Source organism: Sardina pilchardus, chromosome 17 (assembly GCF_963854185.1).
Source record: "Sardina pilchardus chromosome 17, fSarPil1.1, whole genome shotgun sequence".
Lineage (NCBI taxonomy): Eukaryota > Metazoa > Chordata > Actinopteri > Clupeiformes > Clupeidae > Sardina > Sardina pilchardus.
Window position 1 is genome coordinate 15,652,709 of NC_085010.1, and position 17,500 is coordinate 15,670,208.

General features: G+C 48.1%; 1 protein-coding gene across 1 annotated transcript in view; it reads right to left on the reverse strand.

The window, feature by feature from the left end:
- Positions 1–17,500, reverse strand: part of grm8a (glutamate receptor, metabotropic 8a) — a 165,998-nt gene that overhangs the window by 96,525 nt on the left and 51,973 nt on the right. The window contains exon 2 of the mRNA XM_062517482.1: positions 11,399–11,615. Coding sequence (XP_062373466.1) covers positions 11,399–11,615 — 217 coding nt within the window. The remainder of the gene's footprint in view (positions 1–11,398; positions 11,616–17,500) is intronic.

Sequence of the window (17,500 nt, forward strand, 5' to 3'; positions counted from 1 at the left end):
TTCCACGGGTGCCATTTTTTTCCCTCTCTCTCTCTCTCTCTCTCTCTCTCTCTCTCTCACACACACACACACCCCTTTGCTCTCCCCACCTACCTCCATCGTATGGCCCCAGTCATAAAACAGCCAATTTATTTTTTTGTAGGGCCTCAGTAAGGTGGCACATAAAATCAAAACTAGTCAGAATCCACGAGAGGGAGAAAGAAAGAGAGAGAGACAGAGAGAGCAGGAGAGAAAGAAAGAAAGAAAGAGAGAGAGAGAGAGAGAGGTTGAATATAAAGCCATGTCTGAACCTTGCATAAATTCTGATCCCTCGTCTGAATAATACAAGTTTTCAGAAGTGAGAAATGAGAAGCTTGGGAATGATGAAACTTTTAAATCCATGGTTTTACAACATTTGTTGGTGGGTGAATAAATTACTTGTCAGGCAGAGACTAGGGCAAAAATGACTTCATATAAAAACTGAAACAAGCTGTGGCGGGAAGAAAAAAAGACTGATGCTATATTCCTTATGGGTTTTCCTAACCTAACCCCTCATTTGCCTCTTAGGTAAGTCTGTGTGATTTTTTTTTCCTTTTTTTTTTCAAAATGGTTAATTTCACTCCATTTGCCAATTCACAGCCCTGACAGAGTTATATAATTGGTTTTGTGTGGAGCCTTGTGTCGACCACAGGGCATTCACGTGTAATATGCAGGAAATCTAATTTAGAAGTTTTAAACAGAAAGAGGATAAAGTTCTTCCCAATTCCAAAGCATCTTCCACAACACAAAGATGCATACACCCACCATCCCCATCCCCTCTCTCTCTCTCACACACACACACACACACACACACACACACTAACACACACACACACACACACACACACACACACACACACACATCCAACACACATATCCACAGTTACAAGTGTGCATATGCACACTTGGCACACATCCACAGCATCCCCAAAATGCCTAAATAGGCCTCTCTCTCTCACACTGGCTGTCATGCCCTTGATCAGCTTCTCTTCACAGTGCAGCCAATTCAGCTGCCGGGGGCCAATTCTGCCCCAAATGGGAGTGAGTGCGGAGCTTGATGAAGAGCTACAGGGTGCTCCGGAGCCACGGCTGGTGGTGGTGGAGGGGAGAGGAGAGGCACAAAGGGAGAAGAGCTAAGGGTGTGTGTGTGCGTGTGTGTGTGTGTGCGTGTGTGTGTGTGCGTGTGTGTGTGTGTGTGTGTTTGGGGAGTGAGGGGGGTGGATGGGAGATTGATGCGAGCATCGTAAAGCACTCCTGCGACCTGCAGCTCTATGGCGCCGTGATATATGGCGACGGATCACGCCTCCGTACAACACTGGGCAAACACTGATGATGTCAGCCATTTATCGGCTAATGTGTGAGACAGTACAATCAGTCCCTTTTCAGCACCGCGCCCCTCAAACGCTGCCAACTGCGCCCATTCATTGTGCTCATTTGTCTTGATTTCCATTCTCTGTGAAGGATGCAGTGGCGTGTACCGTGTCGGCTATGGGAAAAGACTAGAGCATTGATCTGACAGTAACTGGCTTCAGAGCACTCTCTCTTTCTCTTCTTCCTCCTCTCTCTATCACTCTATCTCTCTCTGTCTGTCTGCCCTCACACTTTCTCTTTCTTCCTCTTTGTTTTCTTTTTTTTTTTCAATCACCAACCAACTCCCTCACTCCCTCTCTCTGCTACCAAGTGCTCCCATGGGGTTTCTGTGAATGACATTCTGACCCGAGGGTCGAGATCGTTGGTGCGTTGTCGTGTTGGGAGTCCACAGGCGCTCCCTGTGGGGCCATCTTAAAGGACATAAAGACAATGTCCCGACAGAAGATTCCAGAACACAGATTAAAGGAATTCCTTCAGCTGTGTCACAATGGAATGATGTGCCTGTCTTTCAAGTCAGACTGTTTCAACATTAGCTCATGGTCAGCTCAAGTCAAGTCAAGTCATTTTATTTATATAGCACATTTAACGTGCACAGAGTACAACAAGCTGTCTATGGGTGCCTCTCATTCGTGTTTTATATATCCTCCCTTCCTTCCTCGGTCCTCGTCCACACTGATCTGGATAAAGAATGATGGGGCGGCAACAATGGGACATTCTATCCAGTGTTAGTTATAGATCAGTGGGAACGAGCCTTGAGGACCGAGCATGGAGGATCGAGGAGAAAGGTTGAGAGGCACTCACAATCTTGTCATCCCTCTGAACAAAACACTAAACGGAGAGGAACAGAGGAAGCGGTGCCTGTTCAACCTTCCATGGGGCCCTGAGCAAAGTCCTGCTGAGGGGCAATCCTACCTGAACTCTGTGGGCCACCTGGCACTCCAGTGCTCCCAATACAATCATCCCGCCCCATTTTGGATGTCTACAGATGTTACCAAATATAGTCTTGGTGTGAGTCACCATCACAGCTACACTTCTATAGGGTCTGAGCTGATTGCTTTTTGAAGCTGGCTGTACACATCTGGTTGTGCTAGTACTGGCTGAAGCTGACTGTTCTTCACTCGTGTCTGTAGTAGCATACTTGCCAAAGACATGCATACTGGACTGGGTTCCCCTCAATATGTTTTCAAACATAGACTTGTTTAGATATTATTAAATAGGCTTACGCCATATACTGTAAGAGCATCTATTGTCTAGCCTGGCTAGCGCAACCACTTCTCAATGAGACGTGGTCTGGGAACCAAAAGTTTATTTTCTCGTATTTGAAAAAATGCCCAGATCCGTTTATTGGGCACCACGGATGTCTATTAAATGTGTCTGTGCATAGCTAATCATCGTCTTGCTTCCCCCTTGATCTGTGATTGGTCCCCTATCTGAGGCAAAAATTAGGGCGGTAGTTTCCAGGCTGCCTTAGCAGCATGAATCAAATCGCACGCAAGGCAGCATGGGAACAACCAGGCTATGTACTGTCCAGGACGCAGCACAGCAAATCAAAGTTCATTAGGCTACTTTACATTCTGCATATTTTTAGTTGTATCTAAACCAACCAAAGCTTGGATGACACATTTCAAAACTGACTTGTTGTAATGTCCGGGAAGATTCGGATGAGATTGGTTTAGAGCCTTGAGGTTACACCGGCAGTTTTTCAGCAGAAATGAACAAGGAGCACATTTCTGCTGAAAAACTGCTGGTGTAACCTCAAGCACATACACACTGTATAATGAACGCATTGAAAGATGTGCTTTTCCCCAAAAAAATGTAGCCAGTGGCCAGCATTCAAAAAGCCGGAATATGCGGTTATATTTCACAACTTTTGCAAAGTACTCTGACTGGGTAAGGCTGGCAAGCAAGCCGCAGACAGATCAGGAGGTTACTTCCCTGTTAGGTAGGCTGGGTCAACAGCATACAGTATGCTGGAGATATGCAAACAGAACATAATGTCACTATAACGTTGACATGAGCAGTTTACCTGACTGTCGTTCCCACTGTTAATTCTCGGGGAAGTTTATTTTGCTGTGTGTGTCATGCCCCTGAAGGCTTTCATCTTCTTAATGTAGAAGACACTGTCGCTATAACTGCTATACCTATCACTAGCTTGACTCAACGGAAGAAGGAGCCTTGATTTGCTTGCGGGGTACTATGCAGCTTGCGCAGGGTGTGTATAAGGGCGATCCGGCCCTGAGAGGAAGTGAAACTCTTCCTCTGAAAAAGAAATGGTGAACTGGACCAGAACAAAGTACGGTCTTCCTCTGAAAAATGAAAAGGAAAAGGAGAATATTCAAACATTATTCAGGTGAGGAATGGTGACCAGTTTAATGGCCTCGTGTCTTTCCTCGCTCAGCCCTCTCCATGGAGACCAGACACTTTCCAGGACGTCTTCAGGCCGTTTGGGGACTTAAGTTGTCGGGTCCTTTTAATGACCGTCATTTAGTGCTTCCTGAAATATGGCTCCTGACATTTGCACGAGGGCCGAGTCCCTGACCTAAAGAGCAGGAGAGGAGTCGAAAGGTCTCATCAGGACACACTTCCTTTCACTCTTGCTCTCTCTCTCTCTCTCCTCTCTTTCCTTACCATCCCCTCTTAGCGCGATCTTTTTGATGGTCATTTAAGTGCTCTGGAGAGGTTTCACGAGCGTAGAGAGAGTGAGAGTGAGTGACCTCCCTCCGCATCCCCGTCCCCACCCATCCAACAAAGATGGAAACTCGCTGTCGTTAGCTAACAAGCCGTCATCGGGGAGACGGCGGCACAACAAAAGCACGCGTCTCGACGTTTCATTTCGGACCCAAGCAAAGAGAGGGCACGAGGAGGCCGAGATATAAAAGAGAGACAGGGAAAAAAGACAGAGAGAGATAGAGGGAAGGAGGGAGAGAGAGAGAGGGAGAAAGAGAGAGATAGACACAAAGCAACAGCCCCTTAAATTATCTCGCCTCGTCCCCGAGCCTAGCGGCAAACACGGGGAAGAGTGTGTGTCACGAGGACGACTGTGTAATCGCCGTGCGGACGGGGGCACCGCGCCATTTCTCCGGGAATTCAGACCCGGCTAATCAGAGCGGGCGCCGGGCTCCATCTATCACCCCGCCGGCCGCTTGATTCATTACAGGCCCTCTTAAGTGCCCGCTTTGGGTTTCGCCAACGAGAGATCCACAATCGAAATCGCAGCCCTGGCAGATGAAAAGAGGGACCCCCCCCCCCCCCCCACACACACACACACCCCTTCTCCCTCCTCACCACCTCCGCTCTCCCACCCCACCTTCCTCGAGCCCCATCACATTTGTCTCTCACGGACACTAAAAGGAACAATGGCTGTGGTTTGCGTAATGGGAGTGTGCGGTGGAGGGGTTTCGCTTTCTCCTCAATCAATGTTTATACTCAATCTACATTCATCTGTGGCTGCAGAGAATAATAGTTGGCCATCGTGCCAAGGGAGGACATTCAGAATCCAGGTGGCCGGGTGATTAGTTAGGGGCTGTTGTTTGGGTATAGGAGCAGGATTGAGTCATTTAAATTGTGAAATCCTAAACGGTGGATTGCGGATTCCTGTATTGCGTAACCTTTGCAGTAATTTAACAGCGCATTCTTGCGCCCGAGGTATTTATGCCACGCTTAATTCTCCAAAGACCTTTTCATATTGAGAAGGATTTTCATTTCCGTTTCTCTTCTACGCTGCGCGTGAAGAAAGGAACAAAGAAGATATGAGAATTTCAAAGTTGTTGGTCATATTTCCAGAGTGGGCTTTGTCCACATCCCATTTAAACCAACAACTTAGAAAAATGATAGCAAAAAAATGACTCACTGCATTTGACAGCTAAATGCACGGAGGCCACTGACAGTTCTATATGACATCTCATCCCTTTTGATACCTCTCCTCTTTCATTCTAAGCAGTCTTTAACGACACAATAATACCAACATTGTTTCTTAGCAATTTATTTCAGCCTTGACATCTCTGACCTCGAAAAATCAAAAGATGCTTTTCCACAGGCCTTGAGTCAAGCAGGAGGCACTGAAGCAGAACATTACTGCCAGTAAAGTGCTTTTAGGTTGTGCAGGCAGATTCACACACACTCACACAAACACCCACACGGCTTGTGTTGCATTGTGAGAAAGAAAATGTTATTTATTTTTTTTCAAAGTGCGGTAGGGGGGGGGTTGGAATGGACTGAGCATGTTATTCCACTCTGAGGCTTCTCTGTCTGAAAAGCACTTTTGAGTCTAATGCTAGAATATACTGGTCACTTTGGGCAGTGGGAGGGTTTGAGGGCTCTGGGTAGGGCCTGGGGGAGGTGGGCGTGAAGGGCGGGGAGAGGCAGTTTGTTTGTCGGAACTTTCTGGCTTGTCAAGTTTTGCTCCAGCCGGCGGTTGTGTTTTCCCGAATGGAACTAATACATAAGGGGAAAGCCCTGATGAGGCGATGCTATCATCTGTCTGAGCGGTGACATCCGTGTTCAGCTTTCTTGAGAGATTCGGTGTTTATCTGTTCGCGGCTTCTAAACAAGCACAACACACCGACGCGCACACATAAAAGCACACACACACACACACACACACATTCTTCCACGAATACCCATCTTTTTGGATCGAGAGAACGCGAGACTAAGCGTCAACAAAATCCCATTGAGGGAAACGTTGCTTCTTTTCTTGTCTAACACGACTCGACGCCGGCAAAAAAAAAAAAAAAGAATAGATGGTGAAAACGTTAGTGTGGTTTCACCTTGAGACAAAAGCGTGTCTCGTTAATTGGCAACAAATGTGTGGTTTGATGTGTTTTTCCCGCCGTTCACACACTCCTGCGCGAGACAATGATGAATAGCGTTGTCATGTACCCTTGATCTTGGTAGCACATAATCAAGGACGAAGATCTTTGCCGCTAAACCCACCCAAGGGACGACGCTGACAGTAAAGGATACCCCCGCGCGTTCGGCAGTGATAAGCTTCTTGCGCGCCATCTTTCATAAATCAGAAAATTGCCTCTCCCGTCGTATCATAAAAAAGGGGGGGGGGGGGCCTTTCCTAACGCAACAGCGCTGGGGCGCGATGAATTGAGACAAGAGCAGCTGGATCTTGTCACATGTGTTGTTGTTTTTTTTTTTTTTGAAGGCGCGTTGATGGATCTAAGAGCGTTTGCTTGTGGCGCCTGGGGTTTGGTGATGGAACTTTGGGCATATAGCGTCGGAGAACCCTTTGGGGATGACGCCGGCTCTGCAAAAAGCGGTTCTCGGGGAGCGGAGATGAAGATACCGCTTGAAGAACAACAACTGGAAATAATGTCAAGATTAAATCTATTAATGTGATTACAGATTGCAGAAAACCTTCTGAGATGCTGCTCGGGGAGTGTTTGCTCGTTTTCTTCTTGTCTTTGGTGTCACAACGCCGTGCCGTGCGTGCCGGTTTTCTCCCATTCCAATTGAACTGCACTACTTCCTCTGCGTGGCTGTTCGGGGGCCGCTGACTAAACCCCTTGTTCCATGATATTATGCAAATGCCTCGCCTTTAATCCGCGCTGGCTTACGGGGAGAAGATGAGGTCGGTGACTGCACAACTCTCTGAAGCATGCTCTCCACGTTCGCCTGCCCACTGGGGAGGTATCGACCAAAAATAACAGCAAACCTCTCGCTTAATCTGTGGATATGCGCTCTCTACCCCCCTCTCTCCTCCTCTCTTGCACTGTCTCTCCATCTCTCTTCCCCTCTCTCTCTCTCTCTCTCTCTCTCTCTCTCTCTCTCTCTCTCTCTCTCTCTCTCTCTCTCTCTCTCTCTCTCTCTCTCTCTGTCTCTCTTGCTCTGCCTGGCTAATGGTTCATTTAGGACTTTAAACACAGGGATACATGCCTTCCCCCTCCGGAGCCCTGGGGTCTCCCTGAATGAGCTGGCAGCTCGTGGGGGCCTGCAGCAGCGTTTCAGGAGAGCGCCTAATTGATTCAGCACGCCGGTCATTAGGAGCGGGCCGAGCCTGAGCCTGGGCGAGAGGAGAAGAGAGGAGAGGAGAGGAGAGGAGAGGAGAGGAGAGGAGAGGAGAGGAGAGGAGAGGAGAGGAGAGGAGAGGAGAGGAGAGGAGAGGAGAGGAGAGGAGAGGAGAGGAGAGGAGAGGAGAGGAAAGGAGAGGAGAGGAGAGGAGAGGAAAGGCGGACACTCACTCCAACTGGCTGCCTTCTGATGTGAACTAATGAAGGCGAGGGACTGCCAGTGGCCAGCCATGATGATGGGGGGAGGGGGGAGGTGGAGGGAGGAGAGGAAAGAGAGGGAGGAAGAGAGAGTGGGGAAAGAGGTGCTTCCCAGGCGATGGACTGCCATCGGCCGTCAATGAATAGGGGATGGAGGGATGGGGGGGTGAGACGGAGGAGAGATAAGCGAGGGAGGAAGAGAAAGTTGGAGTAGTGGAGCTGTCACTGGACTCTGAGGAGAGAGAGACGGAAACCCTCCATACTCTGACACGAGGCTGGTCGGGGAGAACGGGGAGGGCTGTCAGATGTGGGCGCAGGCGGTGCAGGCAGGCAGGGAGTAGTCGTGTCTGGGGACCAGGGTCGGGGAACTAGCAGGAGATCCCAGAGGGAGTGTGCGGGTGTCTGTCTCCGGAGAGCGTTTGGAGGTCCGGAGGGAGCACACACACTTTGATGTAGAGCAGGAGCAGGAGCAGGAGCAGGGTATGGCTGCAAGTCAAGTCATTTGTATGCGCTCTCCACCCAGAGTGTTCTTACCTATTAGCCAGAGTCCAACTGACTTGCTTTTTTGCTTTGTGATTGTCTGTGCGCTGCAAGACCAAATAAGGAGTTTCCTTGAAACTTCCCCGTCAAGACTCCACATTACCATATTTATGTATATATATATATGATAATGTATACATGATAAGGATAATCCTAGCACTGAGAAAGCCACGAGTTATTATTACAATACAGCGAGTATTTCTGGCTGCCTTGGCAGCTCAGCGTACACAATGTATATCACGCAGCTGGGATGGTAAGACTGAGAGGAGGCATGTCTGCCAACAGTGGTAGAGCTATATATCATAATGCACAGATTGCCCTCGCTGCCACACAACGATGGCAGTGATGACAGGCTGCGGAACTGTGTCAGGCCTCATTAACAGGTTCTAAGCCTGACAGACAGGCGCGGGCCGAGAACGAGCGGAAGCGGATAGAACCGACACGACAAGGCGAGGAGGATGAGAGGCGTAGCGCGTGGCGGAGGGTGGGTGGATGAGGTGGAGGAGTGGGTGGGTGGGGATGGTGGTGGTGGTGCTACGTATGCGGGTTCCAATCTGGCCCACTTCTCACGGAGCCAGCGCAGCGCGCCACGGACAACGAGGTCACATCTATCGTGCTGTCGCTAACGCGCTGCCGCGTCCTTCATCATGGCTGTCGGAGGCGGTCGGCGGAGAAACAGGAGCCCCGGCACGGCGGCGAAACCGCCCCGTTTTGACGAGGCCAGGCGAAGCGAAGTGGGGTGGTGGAGGAGGAGGAGGAGGAGGAGGATTCTTCAGCGTGGAGGGCCGCAAGAAGCTCAACGTCACACTCTCTGACATCTCTGCTCACCCGTCAGATGAAATGTATTCCGGAAAAAAGTGACTCATTGCGCTTCGGAAAATCCGCCGCATCTGCATGCGGCTGCGTTCCACATTTCGCCGGCTATCTATCATTTACGTTCTCCGCACAGGGCTGCAAATTAATTAGATAATCTAAGGTTAATGCGCTTGTCGTGTAAAGGTCAGTACGAGTTTGATGTATTGTATTTCCCACCCCTGTTTTTGTTTTTTTCTTTTTCTTCTTCTAAGGACAGACGAAGCAGAAAGAGCGAGGAAATTGCACATTGTTTCTCTCATTAAGCAGACACCGGAAAAACAAGAGCCTCATTGTTGCCCGGTTATTGACTTTTCATTCGGCTGTTACGTGACATTAGATCGGCAGCTAATTGGATGCTTGTTAAGTCCTTTGTCTCTCAGTTTTAATCCAGCACTCGTGTTGCAGCTGGAAGACTTGAGCCTGTCATCTGTCTCAGATGGGAAATCTAACACCGAGAGAGGAGGAGAGGAGAGAAGAGAAGAGGAGGGGGGGGGGGGGGGGGGGGAGCAAAAAAATCCCCTCAGCAATCTGGAGATGTGAAGGAGAGGGGATGGGGAATTGGGTGGGTAGGGGGCGGGTTGGAGAGTGTGTGTGTGTGAGTGTGTGTGTGTGTGTGTGTGTGTGTGTGTGTGTGTGTGTGTGTGTGTGTGTGTGTGTGCGTGTGTGTGTGTGTGTGTGTGTGTGTGTGTGTGTGTGCGTGTGTGTGTGCGTGTGTGTGTTGAGGCAGCAGAGAACCAATGGGAGCAGCCTAGCTGGTGCCTGGCACCATCTCTCCCTCCACTCCATCTCTCCATCGCTCCTCCCCCTCCCCCTGTCTCCGCCCCTTTCCATTTATTCACCATCCATTTCTATCCCTCTCTCCATCTCTCCCACCATCCATTTCAATGTCTTCTTCTCCAACCCTATACTTCTCCACCCCCTCCTCTTCCTCCTCCCCTTCACAGCCCCCCCCCCCCCCCCCCCCACACACACACACACACACACACACACACACACACACACACACACTCCACTTCATCTCGCAAAGTGGACAGTGATGTTTCGCAAATCACCACACTGACACAGCTCAGTTCCAACGCTGATGTATTCCCCCTCAGCAGAACTGTCAGGAGCCTGCGAGACACCCTGGGACCCATTAGCCCTCGAACAACAGGCCGGTTAGGTGTTTAATAAGGCTGCCGGGTTAGCTCGCTGTTACCGCCCAACCCCTGTGTGCAGGCGGCGATACGGCTCGTGAATTTTAAAAGCGGACAATTAAACACCCTGCAAAGCAATGCTGCTAGGCGGAGAGTGTGTGTGTGTGTGTGTGTGTGTGTTGGGGGTGCGGGGGTGAGCATTGCTTCGGGGACTGCGGCGCCTCCATAATAAGTGTTTATTTCCATTGGATTGAATGGGAGGGGGACAGATTATGTTGGAAAGGTGTGCGGGCGGGCGGGCGGGCGAGCTAGGATGGCTACCCATGGCCACATCATTATCTTCTCACTCGATCGGCGATCCCTCCACAGCTTCTCTCGCTGTTTTCTCTCGCTATTTTTCACTTGCTAACACCCCTGGGGTAACTCTGGGTAGCCTGCTGCCCAATCACCAACACCAGCCCCCCACCCCACCCCACCAATCCACACACACACACACACACACACACACACACACACACACACACGCACAAACACACACAAACACACCGCGCATGCTTAGCATTCAGGCCGCACAGTCTCCAGTTGCAGTGTGTCTGTCCTGACGGCCTCACAGCCAGACACTGTTTGAAATATCAGCGCAGTGTGTTTGTGCTCTACAGGGGCACGCTCTCTCCATCGCCCTTTTCGCTGGCGTGTGGACAGCTGATACTGAGGCATCTCTTGGCGGGATCGTCCCCTCTAACATCCCACGGCAGACAACAGAGACGAACCCAACAGAGGGCCTGACTGTTTCGTTCACTTCTTTTTGTGTGTGTGTGTGTGTGTGTGGGGGGCGGGCTTCCCTTTGAATGGAGCGCCTTCTTGTGCAGGGCCTGAACCATCCCCCAAAAAAAGAAACGAAAAAATATAGAGAGAAAGACGAAGACGGTGAGCCCACCCAGGCCCCAGCTGTCAATACAAGTCTGCTAGCACAAACTCACCAGGGCGCTAATCCTGTTCAGAAGCATCATTCACAGGAACTGTCAAACACTGGATGTGAGGAGATTTAAGACTTTTGTCAAGACAAGCTTAATTAGACAGATTGATTTTACTGCCCAGATGTGCCGGGAAGCCCATCAGTCAAACATCCCTCCCCCCCCTCCCCCCCGCCCCCCGGGGCGAAGTGAGGCAAAGTGCTCACGCACTGCTGCACTTCACCCTCCCAGCCAGCAGGGGGAGGTGTGCCATGACGAACGACGTCACGCTAACATGCGTCTGACTCACCGATCTCCCTGGAGATCTGGACGAACGCCTCCACGCCGCTCTCGCCGTAGCTGCCCTCCGAGGCCAACGTGGACACGTAGTTCCACCCCATCGCCGTGACGATGTCCAGCATGGCCTGCGCCTGGTAGGAGTCGGGCGGCACGACGCGGGAGAAGAAGTCGTAGCGCGTGTTGTCGCTAAGGTCCGGCGCCGTCGACGCGTAGCTGATTTGAGGAATCTGTGGAGGCAAAGAGAGAGAGAAAAAAAAAACAGTGAGACATTTTGAGTTAGGAGTGGTGGAGCCACACAACAAAAATAAAGGCATTTCACTGTCAAAGAAGGAAAGAGAAAAATCAGCACAAAACAGGGAAAATAGGCCAGGAACTAGAGAAACGGTAGACATAGAGAGAGAGACACGCAGAGATAAGACGAGCCAGAACGTCTCTACTTCCGAACGGGGGGTTACTTGAGTCCACGGCAGTTCAGTTAGCCTAAATACTGATGGCCGAGCGGATGGGGGCCGAGGGCTGTTGACAGAAAGTGAAGAGGCATGGAGGCAGGCAGGCATGGCTCATCAGTAAGAGGTCTAGCTAATGGACTTTGGGGTGGAGGTGGTTGACTGACAGATTGATTTCTCTAGAGGGAAAGAGAGAGAGGGAAGGAGAGTGAGCGTAAGAGAGAGAGAGAGAGAGAGAGAGAGAGAGAGAGAAGGAGAGTGAGAGTAAGAGAGAGAGAGAGAGAGAGAGAGGGGGGGGGAGTGAGAATAAGAGAGAGAGAGGGAAGGAGAGTGATAGAGAGAGAGAGAGAGAGAGAGGGAAAGAGAGAGAGAGAGAGAGCACGCTCGCAGCCAGATTTATTTGTATGCGGCAGCAGGTCTCAGAGCTTCTGACTCCACTCACGTCTCCCTCATACACAGACGTCGGCGAGGCCCCAAACACAGCTGCGGAGGACTCCGCCACGTTACCAAATCATCAGCTGGAGCGTTCAGCGTGGAGGTGCAGTGGATCGTTCGTTCATATCTTCATTTTTTTTGTTTTGTTTCATTCTTTCTTTTTTCGACGCTGATATGTGCTCTGAGAGAATTCCGCTGTCAGCGCTTGCTGAGTGGAGTTTTTTCCCGAGCGCGGCGCGGTGCCCTGACACGCTGCCTGATTTTCGCCCAATTTATTTATTTATTTCTATCGATTTAGACGTGAAAAATCTGATTCTTTTTCTCTCTCCGCGCGCCGGGTCTCGCTGAGCTGAGCGAGCGAGCGAACGCTGCGCTGCGGCTTTGTGGGATGTTCCTCGGGCTGAGCAATCACTTACAGCTGTCAGCACGCATCATATAGGCCAGAGCCCCCCATCTTGAGATGCCCTACTTTTTGGCCTCCGAAACGCTTCAGTTTGACCGTACAAGCTGTCAAAACCCGAGAACGCTCGGATTGGGGACTCCAAAGACCTGCCCCCACTGCTAGTCCTAACTATAGCTAAAACTCTTTAACTACATCTTGAATTAGTGTCCATTTCTGACCCACGATAAAGACAGCCTTAAAGAAATATCATTCATTTTAAAAATTTGATGTCTTTAAAATTCGATGGATTTTATGAAAGTGATTCCAAGATTTTTTTATTAGATTAGATTCAACTTCACTGTAATTGAGCAAAGAACAAAGTACAAAGAATTCCAAGTGAACAAAGTGATGTCAGTCTTCATGTCATCGTTGTAATGCAATATTGTGCAGTGTGAAGCTCATAAGTTGGAGCCAAGTCTAAAGTTTATAGTTTCTTTTATAGTTTATGTTTTTTTGGTGTGGATGGGCTTAAAATAATGAAAAGAAAGATACCCGCACACCTGCTGCTGCTTCTCCCAAAGTGATTTAATACACAACGTTGCAACCAATGTTGGTCTTCGTCAGATCTTCGACACCTGACGAAGACCAACATCAGTCGAAGCATTGTGTATCAAATCACTTCGGGAGCAGCAGGGTGCGGGTACCTTTCTTTTCATCATTTCACAGATCTATTTTACCCTTCACCTGTACTGTACTGTAGTTGGAAGTGCACTCTGTGCAACAGTGGATGGGCTTTAGACCCTGTACTCCATGTTGGGTTAAGCCAGTGTGTGGTGTCTATTCAGAGTGTCTTTTATATTCCAGAAACTTCATCTTCATCTGAAATGAGGTTCAAATAACAGAGGTCTGAGATTATGGTAATGAACCACTGCCATCAACAGAATCCACATCTCTCCAGTCTCACATGGAGAGCTCAGTGTGTGAGTGTGTGTGTGTGTGTGTGTGTGTGTGTGTGTGTGTGTGTGTGTGTGTGTGTGTGTGTGTGTGTGTGTGTGTGTGTGTGTGTGTGTGTGTGTGTGTGTGTGTGTGTGCGTGCGCGTGCGTGTGCGTGTGCGTGTGCGTGTGCGTGTGCGTGTGCGTGTGTGTGTGCGTGCGTGTGTGTGTGCGCGTGTGTGTGTGCATATGTGTGTGTGTGTGTGTGTGTGTGTGTGTGTCTGTGTCTGTGTGTGTGTGTGTGTGTATCGTATGTGTGTGTGTGTGTGTGTCTGTGTGTCTGTGTGTGTGTGTGTGTATCTTATGTGTGTGTGTGCGTGTGTATGTCGTATGTGTGTTTGTGTGTCGTGTGTGTGTGTGTGTGTGTGTGTGTGTGTGTGTGTGTTTTTTTCTGGGGGCAATATCCTGCAGAAGACCAGTCATCCATTCAGGGGCTAGACTCACTGCTGTCATAAACAGATTCGCCTGAGTGGATAAGATGTTCACACATCCGGTGGTTTCTCTTTGATCAAGGTGGAGAGGCAAACTCAAGGGCACACATCACAGCCACACCACCCATCTACCTCCACCCAACAACACTGACACATACTGTAGCATGATGGATGCATGCACCTTTGCTGCTCTTCCTCTGCTCACTCTCCCATCAACATGGCAGCTGTATCAGGGCGAGTCAAAGTTGATTTGTTTATTTGCCTTATTTTGTTTCCATAGCCGTTATCTGTTATTGTGGTCGTCTATGTTTTTTTTTTTTTGTTGACAGCTGTGGAAAATATATAGCCTCAAGCTGTCATATGCTGTTTGTCACTGTGTGTAATGACTGCTTTTAAGGATCCTGTGATGACTGTTTCTCAACGGGGTGCTGACCTGCTGTTGTAGCTTCTCTCTCTCTCTCTCACACACACAGTAATTTGTGCCCAGCGTCATGGCATAGATGACCTTCAGGATCACTCATGGAACTCCACGAGATGTAATCAGACCAGTTCAGCCCGTAGCGCACTATCTCAAGTGAAACAGACATCAATCTCAACACCCGCCATCTCCTGCCTTGTTAAATTCCAACATTCTGTCAGATGGCTAACAAGCCAGATAAGCTTCCACTTTGTACATATATGTTACATATGTTATGAATTTCGAAACTTTCCCCCTAGCCCCCATCTTTGCTCTACCTTTCTACAGCCTGTCTGTTTTGAATGCAGGAGGGTCTCCGTTGGGAACTACAGCTGAGCTAAGGCAGCCAACAACAACAACAACAACAACAACATCTCTGGCTGTAGCACCTGTACCGTTCTCAGAGCCAATCTAGTGCACCAAGTCCTGGTCTCACAGCATGTTGCAAACCTCTCATGAATCTCTCCCAAAAATAGGACATTCAAAATTCAGAAACGACCGGCATTTAAGGCATGCACTATGCAGGTGTTTTCATGCACGCTGACTCCAAAATCAAAGTGAAAAAACCGAGCCGTCTGAAAGTATGACCCATCAACTCTATCTAAATACCACAGTAAAGGCAACAACCTTTTAATGTTTTTGGCAAGTAAAAGGCTAGAACAGACCGGTATTGGCATTTGATAAAAAGGTCAACAAAAAAATCAGGCAGCAGCTCAGCTGTGTATTTGCATATGAAATTCAATCATATTCAAAATTACATAATTTAACATTTGACTTGCTGACTACATGGCGGATGCATTAGAGTGGAAATGACAAGTAATGTTTGAGTTAATAATTCACCGAAAATGTGGTGGAATAACATTTTATTCAAATGCGCTAATGTTTTATTCACACATACGTGTTCTAGTCACACTAAAACAACATAGCACACAAGCTGTTCTTAAATTAACTACTGTGCCGCCACTACCATATGTTGTCAGAACATTCTACACCATTCTGGAACATTCCAGAGACAAAGAAATAGGAGTGTTGCTGTTCTTAACACTCCAAACTCCTTGGCTGCATTCAGAGGCAATAAATATTGCTCCAGCCCAGGGTTGTCTCACTCACACAATCCATGTCTCAGCCGTCTCTATACCTTCAAATCCCTCATTCCTTCCCCCATCGGCACTGCTAGCGCGCTGGATTTCACAAGTGAAGCCACCAGTGTTACCTGAGTTTGACTCGTCATCTATTTTAAAACAACAGTTGGTTGTTCCCAAATCCTCGACTGTGGTTGCTATAGATACAAACAAAATAGACAAAATAACAAAATAAATATTGACGAGTTGGGATTTTGCAACTTCTTCCCACTACTTGATTGTGTCAGTTTCTAACACATGATCACATTGCTAATGTTGTTGTGCAATGTCCAAAGAACAGTGCGTTGCAATGCTACTGCAAAGTCACAACATCATCATGCCATCCCATTAAATGTAATGATAATAGGAGGGTGCAATATAAGCTTAACATACTGTTATGTATGTATGTTATTCAGGCACTATATGTTGTGTGTTCCTGTTCTATACCTTATATGGTTACTGCGCATTGATAGCATTGTAAGATACGTGTTTGTAACGTGATCGAATGAAGTAAAGGAGCAGCAGCTCGTTAACAAGAACCCTTGTGTCTTTATTACTGAATAGGCAGTACTAAGGTTGAATGTGTGTGTGTAATAGTTTCATACACAACACATACCATGCCTATACATGAGCTGTTGCATGATAAAAACAGAGTGGCATAATAAACAACCATGGCCTTGGCGTAGCCTTCTAGCCTTCAGCATATTGAATTGATGCTGAGGCTGCCAACCCTTTCTGAAATATTTCGCCATCATTTCAACCAAAACATCTGCGCTCTCCAGTGTTGCATTTGTTTGGTAAGCCAAGCCTCCAGCTGGCCCACTACAGCCAGTTGTTAGTTCCACTGACATTTTCACCTCCCAGTAATTGGCTGTGCAGTCTCGCTAGTCTTCTCCAGACAGCAGCTTAGATACAACACAACTGGTGAAATTCACACCCGACGACTTATTACATCCTGGTGAAGTTCACAGCGGAAATGTAACAGTGGATTACTCCGAGAAGTTCAAAGCCATTCCAGCTGAGGTTTTTTTTGTGCTTAGAGGTACTGTAGCTTTCCAGTATACAGTCAGTTGGTGGTAAAGTTTACATACAGTACCTACTTACTATACAGCTTCCATCACAATTAACTTCAACAGTGGCATATAGTAACCCCCATATAGACCCTTAACAAGCCAAAAACGAGCTCATTCTTTGGAAAAGATTTACATAATTCCATGCAAACTTCCGTAAAGTTTACATACAAGTTATCCATGAATAATGCATGTATGGCGGATAAACAAATAATAAAGTCGCAAAAGAGGTCAAGAGAAATAACAGTCGGTGGAATTGCACATTGCCTTTAGTCAGGATACATTTAGACGGAGCAATATCCATTTCAAAGGCATTGGGTAAGCCTCATGAATATGAAGTGGTTATTCTTGGTGGGCGCCTTGCTTGTGCCACACCAAAGGACAGATTGGGGATGACGTTTTTACAGTTTGCTTTTTTTTTGGTTTTGTTTTGCAATACTAGCTTGGTGTTGCTTAATCACACGGTACAGTAGAGTCCTTCTTATACATCAACATCTCAACATTATATTTCATGTCAACAAAAAACAACTCGTGTGGACTGCCACCAAAACACCTCAAAGCTGACTCAGAGTAACTGGTAATGATCTGGGTGTGTAAGGACCTCGGTAAGCAAAAGTAAACACATTTGCTGTAACATATGAATCAGCGGCAATTAGGCTTGGAATCCTCTCCATTTTTTAATTCCGCTAATCAACTTTCAATTAAGCTGATTAAACAAGCATCCTTTCATCTTTTGGTGCCTCCCGAGCGATGATCTATCACCATTACGGGAAAGTT